A 26,020-nucleotide genomic window follows, 5' to 3' on the forward strand; every position below is an offset into this window, starting at 1 on the left:
TCTCTGGAATGCTTCATTCTGATTGGTCAATTATAGCACTTATCTGTCAAATATTTGTGTGTTATGACTACTAAACTGTATAACTGACCACTGTCCCACACAACGGATTTCCCACAGATCGTAGCAATCAGTTTTCAGAAGTAAAAACTCCACAGGGATTTGTAATGTAATGTTTAAAGTCAGACCTTGGAGGTCAGGGGTTGTTAATCGATGGTATAGGCTTTTATGCAAGCAATCTGTCCACATTATTTCAACTTATTTTAAAAATAAAATTAATCATGTTTAACAGTACAGTTTATGGTGAAAAACTATATTAGCCATTATGCTGTGCAAAAAATTCCACCAATCAGAGAGTCGCAGGGAGCAAATTAAGCCAAAAGAGCTGAATAAGTTTTCGAGTAAACCTCCCTATGCTCTCGAAATACTTAAATATGTGTGTGAATATATATATATATATATATATATATATATATATATATATATATATATATATATATATATATATATATATATATAGGAATAGTTTTCAATAAACTTAAAATATATTGTATTTTGTATATCTATATTGTTTATAGATTTAGATATAATCAACAACTTTAAATGAATAGTTTTATATTTTATATTATAAATACACCTTTGTCTTTTTGTCCGATTATCAATTTAAAAAAAAAATTTGCTTCAAATAAAATTTGTTAATGTTGTGATTCACCTCATTGCTGGTTGGTTTGGTTCATGACTTGTAACACTTGACAAATACTTCTTTTTTTTTTAATCCCAATGGGAAAAATTAATGGAAAAAATACTTCCGGAACAAACGCTGCTGAAAAAGTGGGCGGGCACTATGCACTCTATACTCTGTGTTTGTTTCATGTCCCTCGTATCTTTTTTGCAGAGTCTTCTCACATAATGAAATTTCAACATTTCATGCACATTTATTTATTGTGAAAGTAGCAGACAACATGATCTCACCTTCAACCACATCTCTCTTATAATCACTGTCATTGTCGCTGTCTGTTGGCCGATAGTAGATATAGAATCCCTGGATGGGGGTGTTGTTATTGCTGGAGGGAGTGTACTATGAAAGAGAGTGAAAGAAAAAGCAAATGATATATTTTTTGTTTCCTTATTATACACTCGCTAACAATTATGCCATCAAAAATCAGAACTTAACTAAAGGTTAACTAGAATCAAGATATCCATTTTTACTAAAAGAGGCCATACTTCTGACCCTTAGAATTTTTTTTTTTTTGGCTACTGTACCTTTAAGACTTCTAGACGTCAATGACATTTGTTATGATTGGCTAACCTTGTAGCTATAATTTTAGAGTTAGTTTATCCAAAAAATCTAATTTCTGTTTTTATTTATTTACCCTCATCCCGTTCCATACATGACTATTTCTTTCAAGGAACTGAAAAGGAGATGTTTTGCTGATTGTCATGGTGCTCTCTTACATACAGTGAAAGTGAATGGGAAAGAACACTACAAAAAAAGCACCTTAAAAATATCAAAATGGTGTGGTCAGAGGCAATGTCCCGTTAGTAAATACAATTCCTTCTTTTCAGTCTGATCCTTTTAAAGAATCCATTGACCTAATTCACAAAACGATGTTTCTTAGTCCAAGTTTTCTGAAGAGACACGTTTGGTATAAATGATGAACAGATTGAATTTAGGCTTTTATTAACTTGAAAACATTGATCAGTGAACATAAACAGAAGCTTAAAGCTGCAGTCCGTAGTTTTTCCTCTTTGTCGCCATCTCTGTTCGAAATCTGCAATTGCAGTTATTTGCGGAATTATCAACTTTACGTGGGTTGTGCCTCGGCATGGCACAGCGTGGATGAATCCAATGTTTTGAGGAGAATGTGTGGCTGTCAGTCGCCGCGCCGGTGTGGATACTGTCATTCGCAATCACAGATTCTTCTTTTTGGAAGTATGACCAACGTAAGAATTTTCACCGGAAAATGTCATGTGAACAAGTAAGGGAAAAAAGCATTACAGTAAATCGCGCTGATTAAATCTAATGATCGCTTATCATATCACATAAAAGCGTGCAAATTTGACTTTGTTCTCAAATTATTAATGTTAACAACATCAGTATTGCGTGACTACATTTAATGCCCTTCCGATATTTATCCTTGTTTTCGCATGGGCCGGTTGCAGTCTCTTTTTTCCTGTAGCCACTCCGAAGTCCGAAGTCTTTCACATTTTACAACGGGTGAATCTCCAGTTGTCACTGGTGATTGTCGTTTGAACCTTTCTGGATCCGCCATCATAATTGATAAGTTTATATCAAGTGCTGTGAGAAAAGGCTATAAATCTCCACCTACAACATCCTCAAACGCAATATAGCCTACTAGCCAAGACTCCTTCTTTATGCGTACAGATGTGACGCAATGATGCAAAGATATGCTCGGAAATCCACCAGTACCACTGGAATTAAAAACATTATTACAAGCTTACCGTTTTGAATCGAGCTAAGGCAAGCAGATAGTTTTGAACACTAGCTGGTTATGTGCTTGCTCAAATTTATTTTGGATAATTTTTAAGTGCACGCACAAAAACTCTGCTAATGTGCTGAAAAACACTTCGGCACAACTGGCACAGCAGAGAAGAACAAACCGGGGAGGATTGTTATGTGGTTAGTTCTGGACAGTTTTTACACTCTCATTTTCGAATTAAGCGTGAAATGTGAGTATAATTAAATTTGGCCATTAGATATAAAAGGCATATGTCTAAGCCATTAACACACACGCTAGTTTAAAGCCCTGAGCTGCTAATGTGAGGTTCAGCGTTATTCCTTCAACAGGCCCGAAACAGAAACAACATTTGTTTGTACAAGTGGCGAGGCCCTTTTAAAGATTAATGTGCTAATAATAAACATACAGAAGCATAGAATGATAGAAAAACTCACAGTTTATTCAGTGATGAGTTATTGAGTGTCTGACAGAAACTGTTCCAAAACCTAGTGAGCTGCCTCGCTGTCTACCGCCTCTATAGGCAGCTGCCTTTATTTTAGCCAAAACAGTTGCATATTTTGTTGCCTACTGTTAGTAAAAGCCTTTGTGTCAGCATTGGACTTTATGATGCGCTGCATTAAAAGCTAGATGGGCAGCTCAGGTTGTGTGTCAGAGGCAGAGCTAATGAATTTTAGTAATTGTAGATTATTTGGCAGTTACAGAATGTGATTTTAATGCATTCGTGTGGTTGCTTACAAGTATACTCACAGTCCAGCGTAACATTATCTGAGTATCACTGACAGCGTCAGTGGAAGAGATGTGAGGGCCAGCGACCGGACGGTTCGAGACGGGTGGATTCGACGAGGAGACCTGGTACGGCCTGGAGGTGGCGCTAGCAGGGCTTTCACCATAGTTATTCATGGCAATGACACGGAAACGGTATGTGGAACCTGTCATGAAAAGATTTATTAAGCCCATCATACATTTATGTCCCCAGTAAACCACTTTTATACAAATTTGGATGTTTTTTCTCAGGTTTTCACATTTTCAAGTGCATGTAACAGGTTTTACACACACACGCACATCGATTTTAATTCTTTAGTCAATAAAACAATTATAACTAGTATTATATTAATAAGTATTATATTAATATATTAAAATTTAATTTTCCATGACTTTTAAATACTTAATATTATTATATTATTATTATTATTATTAAAATAATTAGATAAAACTATGATAAACATGAATAACAATATTTAATTAACAATTGTTATCATAAACTATAAATATAGTATTTTTAAATAATATTAATTAGGTCTGGGAATCAGTTTTTCCAAGTTTTCACAAATTTCCCCCTCACCTGGTTCCAGGTTACGCACTTCCACAGACAGTTTAAGTGGTGAGATATTATCGGCCGCCACGATCCAGTCACCACTGCGGCCTTGTTTCCTGTACTCCACTCGAAAGGCCGTGATTGGAGAGCCACCATTGGCTCGTGGGATCCATGTGACATAGACGGAGCTTTCTGTTGCCATAGAGATAGTTGGGCGATCTGGGGCCTCGGGAACTTAGGGATGAAACCAACCAATCAGAAGTTAGTAAAAAGTAAATGCAATCTAAACCCTAATTATTTTGTTTTCCAAAAATAAACAACAGCTTTTATGTCAAGTGCAAAATGTGACCTCAACATCCAATCAGTGAAAAGACCAAAAGAGCAGACGAAGATAAAATAAACCAACACACATAACAGATCCACAGCATGCCAGAGTCAATTGAGTACTTACTGAATGGGCTCTGAGCCATAGACACAGAGACGCAAGCAAAGAGAGAAAGACAGAGCAAAATTTATGTGGCAAATAACAGTGGGCCCAAACCCATTAGGATTTAAATGTGGACACACACACACACAATCTAAGAATACTTCACCCAATATGATTCTGTCATCGTTTACTTGCTCTTATGTCGTATTTTGTAATGGAACACAAAAGAAGAAATTCTGAACAACTTTTATGCACTCTTATTACAGAGTTGTGCAGGGATGAAGTCAAAACCTGAAAGACTAATTCGGCACTGGTTCCCTCGAGACTTTCCTATGGGGTTTTATAATGGTGGTTTTCATTTTATAAGTAAAACAAAGCCAGTGGTAAACTTAACTTAACTTGTTCTACAACGTAAACTGCACACACTCACAGCCCAAACGTTCTTATATAGTTACTTATAAGCAACATACATTTTCACAAAGAAACAAAACATTCAAAATTTGCGTTTTCAGTATGGGTGTAAATTACGATGTAGAACAAAACGTCAAAGTAGCGTCTAATTATATTTACCACAGGCTTTATTTTACTCATAAATAAAAATAAATAAAAAACCCATGGGAAAATCTCGAGGGATCGAGGGAAGAATTAGTCTTCTGGGTTGTGTTGTCATCCCTGCACCACTCTATTGTGACCATAAGGCTATTTTATGGCTTCAGAAGACTCAAAATAAAATAAAAAGGTTGTGTAGACTAAATTTGTAGTGCTTTTTGGAGCTTAACAGACCCTGGTCACAATATGTTTCCACTATATGGGGGGAAAAGCAGCATAGGCGTGTCTACAGAGCACACATGACAAGATTTAAATTTAAGTATATCACTGATAATTAGTAAGCAGAAGTGGTGCAATATGGTTTTGGGATGTCCTCTTACCTCTGTCATGTATAACCACTCCATAATAAGTGTTAGTGGTTTTATCTTCCGGCACTTTCTCTGGAAGAGACACAATTGGAGCCTTGGAGGGATTCTTACTGGGGGAAGTTCTCTCTGAGAGGGAGAGAAAGAAAGAAAAAAATCAATTTGATTCCTAATGCTGATACAGCATGATCATTAAAATTAATAATATAATTCTTAATGAAGTATCTTATGCTCACTGAGGCTACATTTATTTGCTCAGAAATAAAGTAAAAACAGTAACATTGTGACTGTGAAAATTAAAATAACTGTTTTCTAGTTTATACATTTTGTAATTTATTCCTGTAATGGCAAAGCTCACATGCCACATGATCCATCAGAAATCATTCCAATATGCCTATTTGGTAAGCAAATGATCTTATTATTATCAATGGTGAAAAGATTTTTTGATGAATAAAAAAAACAAATAATAATAATTTTATAATATTTGAAATAAAGTAACATCTTTACTGTCACTTTTGATCAATTTAATCAACATATTAATTTCTTTCAAATGAAGAAAAATAATGACCAAAATTTGCATCTCTTGATGTAAATAACATCACAAACTTTTTTCCATCAAGAGGGGCATCGATTTTTGGTTAAGATCTTGTATTGACAATGCAAGAGTCAAGCCCTCTGTAAAGTCTCCTCCAGCACATCCCAATGAATTTCAATGAATTTAAGGTCTGTCGATTCATGTGTGAAAATGATTCTTCATGCTCCCTCCTAAATATTCTTTCATAAATTTCAGCCTGATAAATCTTGGCATTGTCATCCTGGAATATGGCCATATTCATATAACATGCTAGAAACAATAATCAGTGCAATAATGATCCAATCATAGACTCTTAAGCATTTGCTTATTTAAATCAAAACAGCGAATTTTTTATTTTATTTTTTGGCCGGGCAGTGTGAAAATATTTTGGTGAAACTACTACTGTACTAACCAGTGGCGGCTGCTGGTCTTTCAAAGAGGGGAAGCTCATTTTCGGCCTACATTATAAAAAATATTCATTTATTTATACGTAAATTCTACGTTCCTTTTCAAGAAAATGCTCTGTGAAAAATGAATGTAATAAAATAATAAAGGTAGAAATAATAATATAATAAAGTATAATAATAATTCTACTAATAATAAGATATTTTTTTATTATTTTTGAATTATTACTAATAATAATAATATTAAAAAAATATAATAAGTAATAATATAATAAAGGTATAAATGTATAATTGAGTGAAATGTATTATAAAAATTGGCTAGAAATTTCGACAAGAAAATACCAAGAAATAAGTTGCAGCAGTTTGTCTTTGAAAAATCCGCGATGGGACTGAGCTCGAACAGCTTCAACATCAGCGACTTTTTATTGTATGAAATCGCTGTCAATCAAAAGGAGACACAGCCTTTCGACAGACCCTCCAATCATCACGCGGAAGCCCGGAGTCCGGGCCAGCCCACTCCCCGTTCACCCCCAGAGAAGCTGAGCTTCCATGGGCGGGACATAATCGCAGCATTTATCCAATGACCGTCTAGTTTCGAAGCGCTGAAAAAAACCGTTTGAAGCAGCCCCATAGAAGTCAATGGAAGCTGGGCTTCAACGGGGAAATGCACTGTGACGCTACGGGAATGTAAGGAAATCGAGTCAGCCGACCTGCTGTATGTAACTGATTCTGAACGAACTCGTCTTTGAGACGAACGTCTTCTAACGCATTTTAGTCAATAAAATGTTAATACAATAGTACATATTTGACCATTCATTTTTTTGACATTATAGGGGAAGCCGAGCTTCCCGTGCAGTCTTAAAGAAATCGCCACTGGTACTAACATGCCCAAGACTTTTGCACAGTATTGTATTTTTTTTTTGCAAAGTACTATGTATATATGTTCTCACCCTTTCCAGTGCGGAAGGTCAGCATGGCGGGCTGACCCTCTCCTGCGGCGCTGCGGGCCACCATCAGAACCTCATACAGGCTGGACGGCTCCAGCTCAGACAGGGGCAGAGACTTCTCACTGCCTGGCACCCGCACTGTGTGCCAGTTCCCCACCACATTCCCCATGTCGTCCACCTACAGGGACATACAGCACATGCACAATCAGGGAACAGTCTTACCGTATGCAGAGATCTCAAGCACATGGCCGTTTCGTTTCAACCCTCATATTCTGTGTGACTTTGCACATACTGCACATAAAGTTCAACAAAGAACAGTAACTTCTTTCTTGTTGTCCTACTCTGAATCATAACAAAAGATAAACCCACTCAACTATTCCTGAAAGCACAAGCTATGTAATTTATTCCTGAGCCAATGTGACAAGCGCTGCCAATGCAATCTTGAAAAGAACCAGAGCAGTTTTATTAGTCAAGGGAGCTTATTATTGAAGAAAACACAGGCTTTTAAAGAGGAAATGACCAACTTCTTACCAAAACGCTCTTGGCTGGCAAAGACTGCTGAATTGTATTAGCACTGACTTTGCAGTAAACGGCACAGGGCGTTGTTATGACTATGTGCTCATTCTCAAATCTAATAGCTATAAATCTGACCTTATAACTAACGTCAAGGAAAAAGAAGAGGGTGAAGCGAGATTCAGTCATTCTTGACGGGGTAGTAATAGTCTACATTTTGTGCCCCTCTTAAGAAGTACATCAGTAAAACATTAATAACAGAAAATGAGCATACTTTGTGATTTCTTACCTTGCGGTATTTTACAAAGTATGCATTGATAGGGATGCCCCAGTCCCGACCTGCTCGCCACTCTAGATCATACATGTTGGGTTTGTGCGTTTGCGGTGGGCTGATTATGATTGGTGCTTCTGGCGTAGGTTTGTCGTTGATTCTCTCAGTGGGCTGTCCTATAGTTTCTCCAAGCCCCTCCTCGCCCATGGAGAGGAACAGTTCATCACCCTCATCACTCTGGATAGGGAGGACAGAAGGCTGCGTCTCCATTGGAACTCCAGACATGGAACTAGACTGTGGTTCTGTAGAGGAATAAAAATGTAATATCAATTAACTACTTACTACTTATAGGGAAAGGTTATGGTTAGAGTTAGGTTAGTTGCTTGAACTTAAGCATAATTTTCTGTTATTACTATAGTGAGTACATGTAACGTGTAACTACATCACATTAAAAGTGTTACCAGTTTACCTTTCAAGTATGAGCACAGTACTGTACTGTATATAGAATTGTTAAACACAGCTATAGTACTTTGCAATATGCAAGACTAGAAACATTTACATTTTCAACTTTGGCATTAAAATAAAAAAAGCTGCGAAGGAATGTTTAATAACATTCTATTATTCATTTAATTATTTTCTTAAACCCCACCAGAATGGTCCACTTGGTAATCCATGCTATTTAGAAGCAACATTAGTTTCTGACACTGGCTTGGCAGTCGATCATCTGAACAGAATTTTTGTGAACTTGGATTTAGTGAAAGATGACGTAAACTTGCACACATGTGGATTTCTTTTCGATGTTTGAGTAGCCGTGCACTGTGCGTGTTGTATACACATTACAATATTCAAGTCACTGCAGAGTAAGAGTCAGATAGCAACTGAATAATCCCAGCTAAACAGCTGAAAAGCAGTTGTAGGAGAGGTGAGGTTTGTTGCTGGTTCTTGGGGTCTCTCATTCTCAGTTGTTGGGTGTGTGGCACTGGTTTACCTTACAAAACAAACAGCCTCAGAGTCAGTAACACTAGAGCTCAAACTGGGCCTGCAGCCAGCCACCACACATTCCAACCATCTGCCATTAAAATACCAGAGAGAATACACCAGCTCAACATACCCACCTTCCAATCATGTCCTGTTTGAGCCATAGGGCAAGCCCTGAATAATTTAAGGGTAAGCCACTGTCTTACACCTGGCATTTAAAAAGAATGAACAGAATTTGAGTAATACTAACCATGCTAGGACTCAGTTTGAGGTTGCCAGGCTGTTGCTAGGGCAGGGATTGGCAAACTCAGTCCTTGAGGGCCACTGTCCTGTGGAGTTTAGCTCTAACCCTGATAAAACTCACCAGCCTATAGCCTTCTAGTTATCCTGAAGACATTGAATAGCTTGTTCAGGTGTGTTTGATTATAGATGGAGCTAAACTCTGCAGGACAGTGGCCCTCCAGGACTGAGTTTGCCCACCCCTGTGCTAGGGTGATCTGCATGGTTGCTGCTGGGACATTGTATAGCTGCTTACTGGCACGAGTACGGAGCTCACCTCCAAGTCATGGCATTCTGGTCTGACTCTGGTTCCTCCTTCAAAATAAGTCTATGGGCCTGTCCCAATGCCCAGACTTGCGGCCGAGGCCACTTGAAAGAGCATGTGTGCAAGACTGTCCTAGGTCAGACAATACAGAGGCTCAGTGCCCTTAATGCACACTAGCTCCACACACATGTGCTCTTTTTTTTAACTACTTGAACACTTGGGCCTAAATGCTACATGTATGTAAACAAGTGGTCAAGTGCAAAGACTGCAAGTGTGGGTATTGGGACGGGCCCACAGTAAAAAAAAAATTCTACTTTTTCATCTACCAGTCAATATGAGGTACTCATTTCCATAGCACGAACAGTACTGGAGCCAAATCTTAGGTTATACTTACTTAAGTTACGGGTTTGTTCAAAACCCTAACCGTAAGTATGAGCAATAGTAATAGTGATGCGTGCCTTAGCAAATACCACTAATGAAAGCAAGATACAGTAAATATTGTTCTGATGCTTTGATCTTGTCTCTTTTTCTGTACAGTAGGTCTTTCTCCTTTGTGACTCACATGTGCACGATCATTTATGATTGGCGCGCAGGGTACAATTTAAACATTACAAGGGAGAGACAGAGACACAGAAAGCAAGTTTGAGAGGAACAGTCAGGCCTCAGACTGCGCTCGGGCTGTACATCATCCCAACTCACCAGGAAGGCTTATTGGAGGCCTTAAAATTGACTTAATTATCTACTAGGAAAACAAACAAAAAAATATTGATGACTCATCTTGTTCACTGGGGCATATACACATTTCTGTCCAATCAAATGTTCTCTAGATTGATCATGCCCCTCCGTCTGCCTTTGAATAGGAAAGGCTATAGGAATAGCATTGTCAATGGTTGTGACAAACTAAAGCCTATAAAACAACGAGGAAATTAAACCACGTCAAGAACAGGAAATTAAACAGTACACGTCAAGACATTTCATGGGGTCTTTAAGAACATAAGTCCAATCAGCATCCTTCGCAAAATAGCGGATCACGTCTAATGCTGTTTATTCCTTTTCCAGCAGCCTACGGATTACATATCTATCTCAAATCTTGCCGTTAAACATAAACAACTCTGCTTTTACACTGACCTGAATTTTATCAGTGCAAAATAAATCACTCTTGTAGCTGAGCCAGGAAAAAAGTGATACGAGCCAACATTTGAAAAAGACCTCCTTCATATTTTATCTATTCTGAAGTCTGCATATCTCTAAGCTTATCAATCATGTTTGGAGACACAAAACAAGGCTGAGGAACAGCCTCAGAGGAGGTCAGGGGAGGGCTGTGTGTGAGAGAGATGTGTATTAATAAATATAGGGCTAGTTGTGTGTGATGTTGACAGCTGGGTGGTCTGGTCCTCGTCATAACCTTGTGTAGTTACTCCTTACATTCCGCTGTCCAAGAGCTTATCCCCAACAGCACGCACAAAGCTCGCTCTCACAGCCTTCTCATTGCCAGCCAAATACACACACCCCAACTCCCCCTTCTCCAACCAAACTCCAGCTAAACTCTCTGCCCTGCTGGAAGGATATACTGTCCCAACTCACTGTATGGTAAACCTGTATCTTCTGCTGGTAAAACACTGCTTTAAATGTGTGTGTGTATATATAATATAATATAATATAATATAATATAATATAATATAATATAATATAATATAATATAATATAATATAATATAATATAATATAATATAATATAATATAATATAATATAATATATTTAGACTGTCAAAGTTAACGCATGCGATTAATTCAAAATCATTTAACGCAAATAAATTACTGAAGCACGTGAAATTGTGTCATTCACATCACAAAGTTAGATGAACTTGGGACACACTGAGCATCTACAATGGTGAAAGTACTGTAACCCTGGTATGCAGAAATTTCTATAGTGACTCTTCAACCAGATTTCACTTCTCTGTTTGCGATCAGATAATTTTAAGGCGCTAAACTCTATAAATTATATATATAAAATGAAACCCTTTATAACAGTTCTAAGGGGTGTTCTGGGTAGAACAGAAGGTTTTGCTACGGTGTTCTGGGTAGTTGCTATAGAGTGCAGTGGAGCATCGTCTTACCTGATTGAACACTGAGTCTTCCTGCCGATTGTGCAGAGCTAATGCCATTGTCAAACAGGCACTGGTAGATTCCCTGATCTTGAACCGTCACTGAAGATATATGAAGGGAGAGGCCAGAGATTTGAAGGTGGGGTAACGGCGAGAGAGGGGCAGAGTTGTGGAGCCATGTGATTTTGGGGGTTGGACTACCACTGGCAGCACAGGTAAATCTCACAGAGGAGCCCACAGTCACAGCCTGATCTGACAAACCTCGCAGGATGCTTACTCGCGCTGTAAAGAGGAGAAGCGTGCTGGATTTATTATACACATAATGAAATAATACTCCACATGAACTATTACTGATGGAATGTGGGATATTTCTTCTAAATATTACCGTCATCCGATCATTCTGTTGTTCATTGTTTGGAAATTATGTATAAAGAAACAAAATGGCAATGCTTCCATTTGTTGCGCAGTTGTACAAACATTTGCAAAACAGGTTTTATTACTGAGCAAATAAGTTTTACATAATGTCTCATTTTATTGCACGTTTTCCAAGTAGGACATTTGAAATTCTGACTTGGAAATTGGAAAACCTTCATGCAGTGAGCAATAAAATAGTTGAGGAACTTGAGAGGAACCTGAACTACATGGATTAAGCTACCCTAAACCTTGGTAACATGACGGTATACTAATAATATTTCCTTACCAAGCACATTCACAGTGTAGTTGAAACTGACCACAGCTCCACGGTCAGTCAGAACAGAGAAGCAATAATGTCCTCCATCACTCAGTTGAACGTCATTCAACACCAGGTTTCTATGCAACAACATCCATTTGGAGCTCAATGAAAGCTCCGCCCCATCTTTAAACCATTTGACTTTTGAAGAAAGACTTCCTGATACGACACACTCTAGGGTCAGAGATCCAGACTGGTCCACTGTAAGATTGCGAGGGGTGATGGGATAGACAATCCTTACAGGTGAAGATCCTTCTGAATCTACATGAAAGAAAGAATGCAGTCGTTTAATTAGTCGTCTTCCCATCATATTTGCAAGATTGTTCTACTAAATCCATAATTCTTCATTCTTTCAGATATATTACATGCAATTTTAATTTACAGTACACACCCAGAAAAAAAAAAAACATTCAGAATATATAGATGCTTATTTTTACAGCATCATAATTTATAAAAACGATGATCTATGTGGGAAATCAGATGTTAAACTCTCAAAACTTTGTGATACCTAGAGAAAAAACTAATAGAGTTTGCTCAACCAACCTTTGACTATGAGTTTAGTGCCATGAGCTTCTACTTGAGTCTCTCGGGTTAGAGGATTATAAGCACCACACTTATACATGCCCTGATGTTCTGAAGACACTGACACAATCTGAAGGTTCCCGGAGGGCAGGATTAAATACTCATCTGAAAAACAGACAAAAGAAACAAACTTTCGAATTGTTCATTTGTATCTTCATGTGTTTCCTGAAGGGTTTGGCATTTGAGGCCGTCTCGTCTGTACCTGTAGACTGTTCCAGCCATTTCCCCCGTATCCGGTAGCGTGGCAGAGCAGGCGGATTGCTGCGAGGAAGTGGGCATTCAATAACAGCAGTGTCTCCCTTATTTACAGTAAATGATCTCCGATGGGTCTCCGCAAACTCCTCAATATCTGAATGAAGAAACCGTAAGAGTACTCAATCACTTCACAGCAATGTGTAAAAGAACTCTGAAGGGGTTTATTTTGTGAGATGACCAGCTGATTGAACATTATCCTGCTTTTTAGATGACTACCTATGAAGTAAACCAATAAATGAACATGAACAACAATGAACAAAATATTGATTTTAAGTAGAAGGAAGCTGTGGCGTTATATGACAGACAGGAAACTAGCACAGATGGTAAATTATTAAGTTCAACAATCATTATACAAAATATCTAACCAAAAATGTGGCAACTGACCAATCAGAATTAAACATTTGTGAGAACTGTGTAATAAACTGGTATATCCATTCATAGCAGCAGCACTTCACACAAAGACCTTCTGTCAATGAGGTGTTTATATTGGATTGTGATTGGCAGAGAACATGTGCTTTCCACTGAATAATGCAGCCTTATCTGCAACCCTGATCAGACCCTGGGTCGAACGCAGAGGGGTTGCGTCCGATAGGTCGCCCTTCCCGGCATCAGCTCTCAGTACGACACAGGAAAACCCTGGGCTCATTAAGGATACTGCTGAAGAGGTGTCTGGATAAGTGCCAGACTGAAAAGAAAGACCCATTTCCTTCCCTTCCAACACTCATCTATGGTTGGCCATTCTAACAGTGTTAATGGCTCGAGAAATCCGCCTTCTGATACTTCCTGTCTTTCTTCACCAGCAACCTCTTTGAAGTGCATTCTTGTAGGAGTGTTGCTCTTACAGCTGCACTGAGAATGTATTTGTCAGCATACTATGAGTGTGATTATATGCGCCTACCTGCAATGAGCACTCGTGCATGGCGGCTGATGATGGAGCCTGTCTCGGAGTGAGCCATGCACTGGTAGGAGCCCGTGAAAGCCGGTTGGAGGGATGGCAGTGAGAGGGAGCCTGGACTAAGTTCCACTCCAGACTGGTGGCTGGGGTCTAGTGGTCGACCCTGAAATAGCCAGCTGAGTCTGGCTGTAGCTGGACGCGGCGTGCAATGCAGATGGACCGCTCCGCCTTGCTTCTGAACCACAGAGAGAGGTTCCACACGAAAAGAGAGAGACAGAACAGCTGAAGAAGACAGACGGAGAAAGAAAAGAAAGGAAATAGATCAGCAGACCATAATCCATAATTATTATTCCTTCAAACCAGCTGAGAAGACTAGTTTGGACCATTGTACGTGGTTTCAATTCCAATTGCTCGACATAGGCGTGTGCTAACATTTTTTTTTTTGTGTGTGTGTTACTCACATGGGCAGTTGAGGAGGAGGGTATGGCACACACACAGCACAGCGGACAATAATCTCAGGCCACCGTCCTCCATGACGCTGTTTCACCTCTGTGCACTAACCTGGGGCCTAACACACACCCCCTCCACACACACTCCACACCTGAAATGCATAAAGACAAATTAGAAATATTAAAAAACATTCATGGCCAATACGATGACTGAAAAGCTGAACATGGTTAATGACAACAAAGGCAGTTACAAGCCAAACATAGAATGTGTATAATTTTGCCACATTTTGTGTTGATTGTGGAGGAAAATCTTCATAATACGGTCTTCATAAAATGTATTTAAATCAGATAAAATGTGTCATAAAGAGCTGTTAGAACTTATGTTATCATAAAGAACAATAAAAAAATGCATGTAGAAAGAATGAACAAAATAACTAATAAAACAATGTCCATATTAAATTAAGGTTGCTCTAAGTAGTTTTAACTAAATGGTTGATAGGGTGTTGTGGGTCTTAAGTCTTTACGATACTTATACTCTCCCAAGATATGGTTTAGGTTGCTCCTTCCAATGCAAATCTGTGATTTTTTTTAGAATATTATTGTTCACCAGATGAAAAACGCAATTCTGATCTCATAGAAAGGTTATAGCACACGTCTCTTAAAAAAGAAACACAAATTAATGTAACATTCATGACTGTAGCACAAATGGTAAGCACCAATAATTGGTAAGCACCAAATGGTAAATGGTAAGCACCAATAATTAAAGCTACCCACATATAGGCCTACTCTTTATACAGATATCGAGTAGCACTGTTTTCATCTTTCATCTGTAGCTGGCTGAGAGATTCAGCTTGTGGGAATAACAACACCAAATATTTTTCAGTTAATCCTAAACAATACTTTTAATAATCTTTATGACACATCCCCTTATACAAGCCATTATCTCACACAGACTTCCCCCAATGAGAAATTTCTTTCTGCTGATCTATTACCCATTCCCACAAAGTGCTTCTCTGATGAAACAGAAATTCCTGAACCTCTATGTCCCCCACCCATCCTCAACCTACAATCCATCTTCTCCTTTCCTCTCTTTTGCCCCCTTCGTTTCTGCTCATCTCTGATGGACTGCATTTAAGGGATCTGCTTGTGGTCTACTCTTAATATCACTATCCTGTCACAGTGCACTGCTTTCTCACAGACTCACTGTAGCCTGAAGAGTCTACACATGGCGTTCACACACTCACAATCTCAAACGCCCTTGGAAAGGAAGACAAGGGGAGCACCCAAAGGGTGAGACACGGAAAGGAGTGAAAGGAGTGTAATTAGGAGCATTCTTCTTTGCTTTTGAACCCATCCCTCCCCTAGAGCCGGTCCTCTGTATCTGGGCTGCGTTAATCCGGAGGGCCTTTGATCACAGGCTCCTGGTCTGTGAGTGTAGTTTGGGCCAGGGGCTGGTGGACAATGGCCACCCAGCTGTGATATTCATACTGTGGGTGCCATGGGGCTCTGAGCCCAGCCCAACATCACCCCAAAGGACAGGCCACTCGACTGGGTCAAATTAAAGGAGTGATGTCTGGGTGAGACCACTAGAGCTGAACAGGTCTGTGACAGGACACACACGCTCAAATTTACTCACACTCAAGCGTACTAATACCTTCTCCTGTCTTGCTTATTTCTCTTTACCATTTTTCTTTAGCAGTGCTTGCTATGATGAGCATCATTATTAGCAACTATTTCTTATAGTGTGCAAAAGACATGATAGCTCAAATTATGCACATTGCTGAGAATAAGTGTCCTATTAATTAAACAATAAAAAGTCCCATAAACTTAGACTGAAGCACGAGTTAGGCTATATCTTGAGACCAAACTAGGGAGTGGGCTCCTTTGTCAACCAGCTGGCAACCACTCATAACACCCTACAATCCACATAACAATTCCCTATCAATCATTCATAGCACCCCAAACACCTAATAGCATTGTGCTAAAACACACAAGAACATATTAGCAACCACACTGCAACACCTTGTCAACTACCCACAACACCTTAACATTGTGACGCAGGCTTTGGATGAGTGTTGGATGTAAAAATCTAGTTAATTGTTGCATTATGAATGAATCTACCTTCCCAACATGCATTTTAGCTACAATGTGACCTAAAAACCAAAGCATCAAACATGTATACATATCATCTCCCCCGCCCCCCGCGGGACCACTCAGAGGAAGACGAAGTAGGAAACACAGGAAATAATAAACTCTTCCAGCCTCCCGCTCACGCCCCCTCTAAACCAGAAGTCAAGGGTCACAGGAGAGCAGAAAGTCAGCGGGTGTCTGCCAGTCATAGCCCCACCCCTTGGGGTCACCCCAAAAAGCAGGGTGAGAATAGGGGAGTGTGTCTGCACTTGACAAACATAAAATACACCACGACAGGCAAGAGGGGAGCAATGCAGACAGGCCTTAAATAAATCTACACACTTCTGTAATCTACACAAATTTCATAGAAACTTTAGAAAAGTTAGTCTAAATTAAGCAGATCTCAAGAGTAAATGTGTATGAAGTGCTATAAACGTGTGTGTACATGGTTCTTCAGCCCAAGGATTCTAAGTGAAGCATGTCTTTGTCCATGAGTCCCAACAAGCCCTCTGCAGTGCCCCTATGCCATCAGTGGAAACAATCTTTTCACTCCCAGAATAATAATATATAATTACAACAATAGCGACAGCCTTAAATGGAACACACAGACAAAGATGGGCAACATCGCCCCATGTGTACGAGTGTATGCTTAGAAGGTGATGGTATGTACCCTGGAGGGGTAAGTATAACCCTGGATTGAGATATCTGAGTACCGCTGTGCCTCTTGCTATCTCTGCAACAGATCTGGCATGACGAGGAAACACAAGCATCATTCCTATGTTTTATCTTTGTGCCTTTCTTTTGACATCCGCCTGTATGTGCTAGGCTCAGGGCAGAGAGACACTTTGCAGGATATCTGCTGTCCTCCATCAGAGAGAGAGACAGGCAGCTACAACAAAATGCAGGCAAGAGAGACAAGCAGGGAATTAGATCAGTCTAGAGCCTTCAATAACAGAGATATAAGTATAGAGAGAGAGAGAGAGAGAGAGAGAGAGAGAGAGAGAGAGAGAGAGAGAGAGAGAGAGAGAGAGAGAGAGAGAGAGAGAGAGAGAGAGAGAGAGAGAGAGAGAGAGAGAGAGAGAGAGAGAGAGAGAGAGAGAGAGAGGGTAACAGAGTGCCGAGACATGTCTGATAGTGGAAGGGAAGGGAAGTCCCCTATACCTGCTGAAGATATCCATCATACAGGCCACATCAAAAGAGAAGATTAAGGGCAAAGGGAAAACATTGCAGAAGGAAGCAAGGGGCTAACAAACAGAGAGGATTACAAACATTAACCTATTTACAGTGGGGAGAACAAGTATTTGATACACTGCCGATTTTGCAAGTTTTCCCACTTACAAAGCATGTAGAAGTCTGTAATATTTATCATAGGTACCCTTCAACTGTGAGTGACGGAATCTAAAACAAAAATCCAGAAAATCACATTGTATGATTTTTATGTAATTAATTTGCATTTTATTGCATGACATAAGCAGGGCTCGACATTAAGGCTTGTCCGCTTGTCCGGGACAAGTGGATTTTTTTGTAGGACAAGTGGAAGAGAAAATTAGTTGTCCCAATGGACAAGTTAAATTTCAAACAAAATAAAATGCCATGTTACTTACGTCTATAATTTTACAGATTTAATTTTACCGATTTGAGACGTCGCATAACTGCCAGATTCAAACTGTGCTTTCGCGCGTTGGCTGGCGCTGAGCCAGAGTCGGACGCGTTCAGCGCTGTCATATTCATATCACAACTAAGCAGTGTTTTTAACCTCATAATGTTTATTTTAGGTTTCAGATATTTAAATACACATAAGCACGAGTAAAACAATACAATACAGTTTGTAAAAGACACACTGATATCCGTGGAAGCAGCAATAACAATCTATTCAAATATAATTTGCCAACATGTGTTATTCATATCAGACAAACATAGTGGAAGTAACTATAAAGTTTACTCTATTCTTCTCAGTTCACCGGCCACGTTCTTGCATTTATTTCGGGAGAAAATGATGAATTCACGTGCGGCGCCCATCTCATGTTATAGATCAAGATTATTTATATAGGTTTTTAAACAACCAAACACACTCACTTACACGTATTTGAGAATCGGGATATCAGCTGATTGATGACATGGTAAGCAAGTTTGTGAATATTTTGAATAAAAAAGGAAAAGCGAAATAAAAGCGACACATCTGTCATACAGTACTATTGTGGCTGCGGTGTATCGCCTGACGCGTCGCCATGGAAACATTAAAGGGAATGTTCGCCTTGAAAAAACTCACTCTGGGGGTGGGGGGTGTCAGTTAGAATATTTTAAACTTACGCGTGAAAGGGTTAAAGAAAAGATCAAAAATAAATATTTGTGTGTGCTGTAAAGTGGTTAGAAAAAAAATAAATCGGAATCGGCAGGTCAAACTCAATGAAAAACTGGAATCGGCCTAAAAAATTGTAATCGGTGCATCTCTATGTTTACAAAATTATTTTAGGTATAGTATACAGTAAGTCTAGCTAGCTTGCAAATACTGAGGATACCTACAAGAGTCACCACTTCCTCTGGTGATACACTGCACACCAGCGAGGAAAGTATTACTTTGTATTATGGAGTCTGGAGATCCTTATTTCTTGTTGAAGGGGAACTCTGTTCTTGGGACACGTTCCTTTCTACTCTTTCAACTGAATTTTATTAATATTAATAGTGTTTGGATGCTTTCAATGGTTTGTTCGAATTCTGCATTAACAAAACACAAAAAAATAAATAAACGATAAAATTATAAATCTTTACCCGGACAAGTGACTTTTGTGCATGGACAAGTAAAACATAAATTTACTTGTCCGAAGGACAGGTGCCTCAAAAAGTTAATGTCAAGCCCTGATAAGTATTCGATACATCAGAAAATCAGAACTTAATATTTGGTACAGAAACCTTTGTTACAGAGATCATACGTTTCCTGTAGTTCTTTACCAGGTTTGCAAACACTGCAGCAGGGATTTTGGCCCACTCCTCCATACAGACCTTCTCCAAATCCTTCAGGTTTCAGAGCTGTCGCTCGGCAATACAGAATTTCAGCTCCCTCCAAAGATTTTCTATTGAGTTCAGGTCTGGAAACTGGCTAGGCCACTCCAGGACCTTGAGATGCTTCTGGCTGTGTTTTTCGGGTCATTGTCATGCTGGAAGGAGGTTGTTGGCCAAGATCTCGCGATACATGGCACCATCCATCTTCCCCTCAATATGGTGCAGTCGTCCTGTCCCCTTTGCAGAAAAGCATCCCCAAAGAATGATGTTTCTACCTCCATGCTTCACGGTTGGGATGGTGTTCTTGAGGTTGTACTCATCCTTCTTCTTCCTCCAAACACGGCGAGTGGAGTTTAGACCAAAAAGCTCTATTTTTGTCTCATCAGACCACATGACCTTCTCCCATTCCTCCTCTGGATCATCCAGATGGTAAATGGCAAACTTCAGACGGGCCTGGACATACGCTGGCTTGAGCAGGGGGACCTTGCGTGCGCTGCAGGATTTTAATCCATGACGGCGAAGTGTGTTACTTATGGTTTTCTTTGAGACTGTGGTCCCAGCTCTCTTCAGGTCATTGACCAGGTCCTGCCGTGTAGTTCTGGGCTGATCCCTCACCTTCCTCATGATCGTTGATGCCCCACGAGGTGAGATCGTGCATGGTGCCCCAGACCGAGGGAGATTGACCGTCATCTTGAACTTCTTCCATTTTCTAATAATTGCGCCAACAGTTGTTGCCTTCTCACCAAGCTGCTTGCCTATTGTCCTGTAGCCCATCCCAGCCTTGTGCAGGTCTACAATTTTATCCCTGATGTCCTTACACAGCTCTCTGGTCTTGGCCATTGTGGAGAGGTTGGAGTCTGTTTGATTGAGTGTGTGGACAGGTTCAAACAGGTGCAGTTAATACAGGTAATGAGTGGAGAACAGGAGGGCTTCTTAAAGAAAAACTAAGAGGTCTGTGAGAGCCAGAATTCTTACTGGTTGGGTAGGTGATCAAATACTTATGTCATGCAATAAAATGCTAATTCATTATTTAAAAATCATACAATGTGATTTTCTGGATTTTTGTTTTAGATTCTGTCTCTCACAGGTGAAGTGTACCTATGATAAAAATTACAGACCTCTATATGCTTTGTAAGTAGGAAAACCTGCAAAATTGGCAGTGCATCAAATACTTGTTCTCCCCACTGTATGTAAAATCACTTTACTGATGACTCGAGCAAGAATGCTTGCTAATGCAGTTCTTTAACCTATTACTGAGAAAGCTTTACTCTTAGCCCTCCATTCCTTGCTGGAAGAACCTGCCTAAAAGTATGGAACAGCTAATAACCATAAATTACCAGCTTTGACCAACTAGAAACCATATCATTACACCATCAGAAGATACGTTTGGCTTGATTTTCCAGCAGCCCTCTACTAAAACTCTAACAGACAAGGAATCTTCTTGTTAGCTTCTTGATTAGCTCTATTAAACAATTTACTGAAGATTAAGGATATTGGTAGTGTTACTGTTAGTAAATCATACACAGCTGATGTCCAGAGTTTTTGTGCTGAAAAGAGACGAGCTAAGACTAGCATGAATTTCCATGTTGGTTGAGGCTGGTTGGCTACTGGTCAAGCTAGTGGGCAAGAGCATACCGTTTTCTCTAGGTTGTGAAGCTGGCTGACCATCAAAGTATTTTCTCAAGCTAGATATCAAGCCTAGTGGGGACAATAGCCCTCCAGCATCCCATCCCATCCCAAAACGCAACATATGCTGGTCAGTAGGGGTATTTGATTTACAGGGACAGATCTTTGGTCAGTTTGCTTCCCTAGAGTCTCCAAAAGTTGTGGAAGACCTCTCAGACATGCCTCTCTGCATTCTGTTTTTACATTTACAAACTCGAGTCAGGACTTTCTCAAGCCAGAAGAGAAGTTTCACACACACTGAGTGCTTTTCTGAGAGGCTTCCAGAGAGCTTGATCCAAAAGCAGTTCAGCAAACCCACAGGCAGTTGATGATCGTAAATCTATCCTTATCAGTTGTCAGAGCAAAAACTGTTTTTCCTTTCTGTTTTCTCTCTGGAATGAGGGAGTAAGTCCAGGGTTATACCTGAGATGAGCCAAATTACAGATTCATCTCCTTAGGATGTCTAAAAGCATCTGTCGTTAAAAATGATATTTTCTACAGTTTTACCAAGACTATTCCAGACATTATTTCAAGTGTAGTATAGCATACCTGAAAATAAAAGGTGGCTCTGATACCCTCATATCTGTATGTAGCACATAGCCTCTGGAATAACAGTCTGCTGGAATGCTGGTTACTCTTGCAGCAAGATGGATGCAGTGTAAGCAGAAAATGACACAGGATGACAGCAAGGAATATAAACATTCTGACAAAATCCTAGGTGTGTGTGTGTAAATGGGGAGGAAAGTGGCACCTGCAGTCCTATAAAAAAAAAGGTGTTAATGGGAATAGATGAGTCTTTCTCTGCAGGCAGTGCTCGATGTGTCCTCTGCCCAGATTCCTGTCATATTAAATAAACATGGACAAAAGACCCCACAAGGCTCTAAAGAACAGGTCACGACTGGAACAAAACTGGAAGCCTGAACATCACCACAAGGAAACAAAGAAAGCTAGCAGTGGAAGACTAACAAAATGGAACACAAATGCTTGTCTTAAGAAACAAAAACAAAAAAGTGGTATGTCTATTGTCATTAGGGACTACAGGAAATAACCTAAAATAGAACACACAAAGCAGCAAAAACATGAGGGGCACCATAATGAGAAAGAGACCGAAAGACATAGAACAGAAGACACCATGAAAGCAGGAGAAGAACACAAGAGTGAGTGAATATCTTTTCTGATAGTCTGATCTGACCCTATGTGGTGAGGTTGATACTCTGCCATATCCTAAACCTGTCCACACTTGCCCCCCACAAACACTGACAGAGGAGTCGCTCTCCAAACATTCCACAGAGAGAGAGAGAGGGGTGAAGGAGAACAAATAAAGCAGCACAGAGGTTACAAAAATAAAATAAGAAAAATATGACACAAAAAGTGAGGTGAGAATGAATGAAGTAAGCCCCTCAACAGCGAGAGATAGACAAAAAAAGTGAGACAGGAAGAGCAGGGCTGTGAGGAAGGGAGGGCCAGTGGGGAAAAAAGGGATTCATCAGGAGGTGAATACTTGCCAAACCTCAACTCATTCCCCCAGATAATGCCTGACAGACAAACTCATACTATGTGAACCTTGCTTGTAATCCTCCCAGTCAACTGACAGTACAATGTCTTGACTTGGTGCAATCAGAGAGACCTGGCAAGCAAGATAGGTCAGGAGATGGAGAAGGACTGAGAGACTGAGTGTGTGGGAAACAAGGCAAAGTATGGATGGCCCGAGTGGGGCTAAAAACAGGCTACTATTGGTCCAAGTGGCAGGAATGAGGGCAGCTCCAGGCCATGCAGATGGGACTAATGAATGGAAATACTGGGCCTCTGAACTGAGCAGTGATTAAAGGGAGCAGACATTATAAAAAAAAAAGAGAGAGAGGAAGAGGAACAGGAGAGAGAGTCAGAGACATATGTAAGGTACTAAGCATTCAAATTGGAGCAATTGCTCTTTCTTTTACAGTGAACAGAGATGGGAATCAGACTAGTTAGGCAGTGTCTATCATTAAAAGGCTGCAGTACCAAAGAAAAGGCAAACAGAGGTTAACTTTCAGCTGTTCTCTTTAGCGTTGTAAAAGAGTGGGTCAGCATGTATGTGTGTATAGCCATTACGTCAGGAGTTTGATGCTGCTTCGCAGGCCCCAGCCATAAAACACAAATTTTCTCTGTTGACAGGAAATCACATCAGAGTCTACAAAGTGCGGACGACCTTGGGGTGAGATACTCGTGGGTTGACAGGGCACAGCCTGGGAGACCGCGGTGTGGTTAACAGAGAAAGGAAAGATGGGAGGATAGAAGAGAGGAATGAGAACAGAGGCCCCAGGGATCAGACAGTCACCTCTAACAAAGCACTGTTTACCAAGAACACACATCTCCTTCCCTCCTCTCTCCTCCCGGGGGGGTTTCAGAAGCAACAACCCTGTCTACCTCCGCCTTCTTCCCATGAGTGCCAGGCCTCAGACCAGGGAGACAGTGCTAATTCCTGCCTCGGGCTGCTTGGCCTTGGTCACAAACACTCTGCACACAGATCACCCGGTGAGACAGGGTGGGAGGGAGACCCTTAGCCTCAGTACAGTACAGAAGAACCCTCTTAATTGGAGTTTGTTCTGTGGCGTCTTGTTTGCCTGGGAATAGAAGGGGGAGGTAGTGTGGAAAGGGAGGTGGTGAGGGAGGAGGGGTGCAGAGGTAAGGGGGGCTGTTTCCCAAGGTTTTCAACAACAGGGATTAGGCAGAGGACTGAAACTCAATAGGGTCGTCTCGGACACTGGAAATGGATCTCAGGGTATCCCACCACACAAGGCCACAGCCAAAACTGTGGCAAAGCAACACACATAGCTAACAACACCCACAGAATTGTGGGAGCTAAAGAATATCCTTCCAGCTGAGTTCACAGCTACTCAGAACCCTCGAGGGGACATTTGCACACAGGAAGGGTAATTCTAATAGAGAGGTGGAATGTTAGAGACAGGAGATACAGCGGTTCTGTCTGCCCAGAGGGTATGCTGACAGACAAAGTTGATAGGCAGGCTGTGCCAAGAGTGTCTGATTCATCAGGTAAGCAGTGGAGGATGAGAGCAAGTGTGTATGTGTGTGGAGGTTAGAGTCAGCAGAGCATTAGATGACTTCTCCAGTAGATGCCAAGCACTCAAATTCCAAAAGCTTTGAATTGAGAAAAGAGTAACATGTCAGACCTGTGGCCTAGTTATCTGCACATGTTCCAGCCATGTTGAGCTGTGGTTGCGCATGTGGGAAATGAAGGTTTGAATTTGGACTGTACTGCATTCTCTGTACATACTCTTTTGCAAATTTAAATGTCTTGCAAATTTAAAGACAGACTTCAATTTTCAATAGGACAAAGGCTGCAGAAAAGTTGGAGGCAGCTAGTGGTTTTTCATCTAATCTCTTCTCTCTCTCTCTCTCTCTCTCTCTCTAGATTCAGAGTCTCTCTCTATCTCTCTCTCTCTCTCTCTCTCTCTCTCTCTCTCTCTCTCTCTCTCTCTCTCTCTCTCTCTCTCTCTCTCTCTCTCTCTAGTCCTCCCTCGCCCTCCTGGATTCCATCACCTCTCCATCCATAACAGGTCCTGCACAGTATCCCGACGATAGGTCTTTGGCCTTGTACCAAAAGCACTCACAAGGCAGGGACATATATTAGAAACTGCAATTCAGAGCATGCACAAAACAAAAACAAGACGACAGCAGGACTTGAAATCATCACTGGAAAATCAGGAACGTCACCCTAAAATTCATGGTGGCCCAAGACCCAAGACTGTAAGAGATAAAATTCATAAGTAGACATGTACTGTAAACTCACAAGGGATGCACCAACATGAACATTTTGGCCGATAACAACAACCGATAATTCTTTATTTTTAACCGATATATTGGCCCAATAAATCTAAATCCAAATTTTAATATAATTTTTGAGAGCCTGATTACAAAAGCAAAAGTCTCACCATTAAAAGCCATGTCCAAAGCACTTCAACATAAATCAAACATATACAGCAGTAGCCTATAGTGAACCAGTGTAAGATTACTTAGTTTTTTTTAATGAATTTTACACTCTGATGGTCAAATTTCTTTCAAATTTTCAAAAGTCATTGGACTAGGCTACACGTAGAAAAAAAATTAAATATCATGTGCCATGGATAATAAAATGATTAAGATTTTAATTAAACCATATAGTTTATGAAAATAATATGCAAAAAAGGTGCTAGTTATTATTAATAATGCATCAGTCCTTTTTTTGTTCTTGAAAAAGAAACATCTCAAATTATTATTACTGTTTCAAATAACGGCATTGCCGTTTGAGTTGCAAGCGATGAAGCTGAAGCGCTATGTTAGCAGGTTAATTAGCCTAACTCATCGAAACCTATATAAGATTAATCATAATTATGCAACATTAACAGAATATTACAACTTATATCTGCACAAAATGACGCAAATGCACAAGTGAACTAATTACGTGCTAGTTTTGTGGATGCGCTTTTCCCGTAAAACAAAGAAATGTGGAACGTGGAAACGTGGCAACTAAACCCAAAGAATTTGCAACGTTTTATTAAAATATTGTTCTCTTTATAATGTTATGTATGCCCCTATATGTCCATACTTATTAATGTGCATTGCTGTTAGCTGAATCTAAAGATGATCCCACCAGCAAACTGGAGCTCTTTACTACCGAGTTAATTAACTTCAACTTAATTAACTTAAAGTTATTTGAGAGTATCTCTATGTGAGATTAATCCAATAATTATACAACATAAATATAATATTATAACTTAAATCTGCACAAAAGTGTGTGAATCCACAAGCCAACTTGTGCTAGTCATGAAGGTGTGGATACGCTCTTCCTGAAACATTTCGCTAAAAC

General features: G+C 40.0%; 1 protein-coding gene across 1 annotated transcript in view; it reads right to left on the reverse strand.

Moving 5' to 3' along the window:
* cdon (cell adhesion associated, oncogene regulated) overlaps positions 1–26,020 on the reverse strand; it is a 42,238-nt gene that overhangs the window by 8,075 nt on the left and 8,143 nt on the right. Inside the window, exons 2-13 of the mRNA XM_081373270.1 lie at positions 14,392–14,531; positions 13,934–14,212; positions 12,983–13,129; positions 12,742–12,885; positions 12,169–12,459; positions 11,481–11,750; positions 7,861–8,144; positions 7,062–7,236; positions 5,149–5,262; positions 3,820–4,026; positions 3,225–3,406; positions 970–1,075 (exon numbers count right to left, since the gene is read on the reverse strand). Of these exons, the coding sequence (XP_081229396.1) occupies positions 970–1,075; positions 3,225–3,406; positions 3,820–4,026; positions 5,149–5,262; positions 7,062–7,236; positions 7,861–8,144; positions 11,481–11,750; positions 12,169–12,459; positions 12,742–12,885; positions 12,983–13,129; positions 13,934–14,212; positions 14,392–14,464 (2,272 nt within the window). The 5' untranslated portion in view covers positions 14,465–14,531. The remainder of the gene's footprint in view (positions 1–969; positions 1,076–3,224; positions 3,407–3,819; positions 4,027–5,148; positions 5,263–7,061; positions 7,237–7,860; positions 8,145–11,480; positions 11,751–12,168; positions 12,460–12,741; positions 12,886–12,982; positions 13,130–13,933; positions 14,213–14,391; positions 14,532–26,020) is intronic.

The sequence above is a fragment of the Scardinius erythrophthalmus genome (assembly GCF_964197995.2).
Source record: "Scardinius erythrophthalmus genome assembly, chromosome: 8".
NCBI classification, from domain to species: domain Eukaryota; kingdom Metazoa; phylum Chordata; class Actinopteri; order Cypriniformes; family Leuciscidae; genus Scardinius; species Scardinius erythrophthalmus.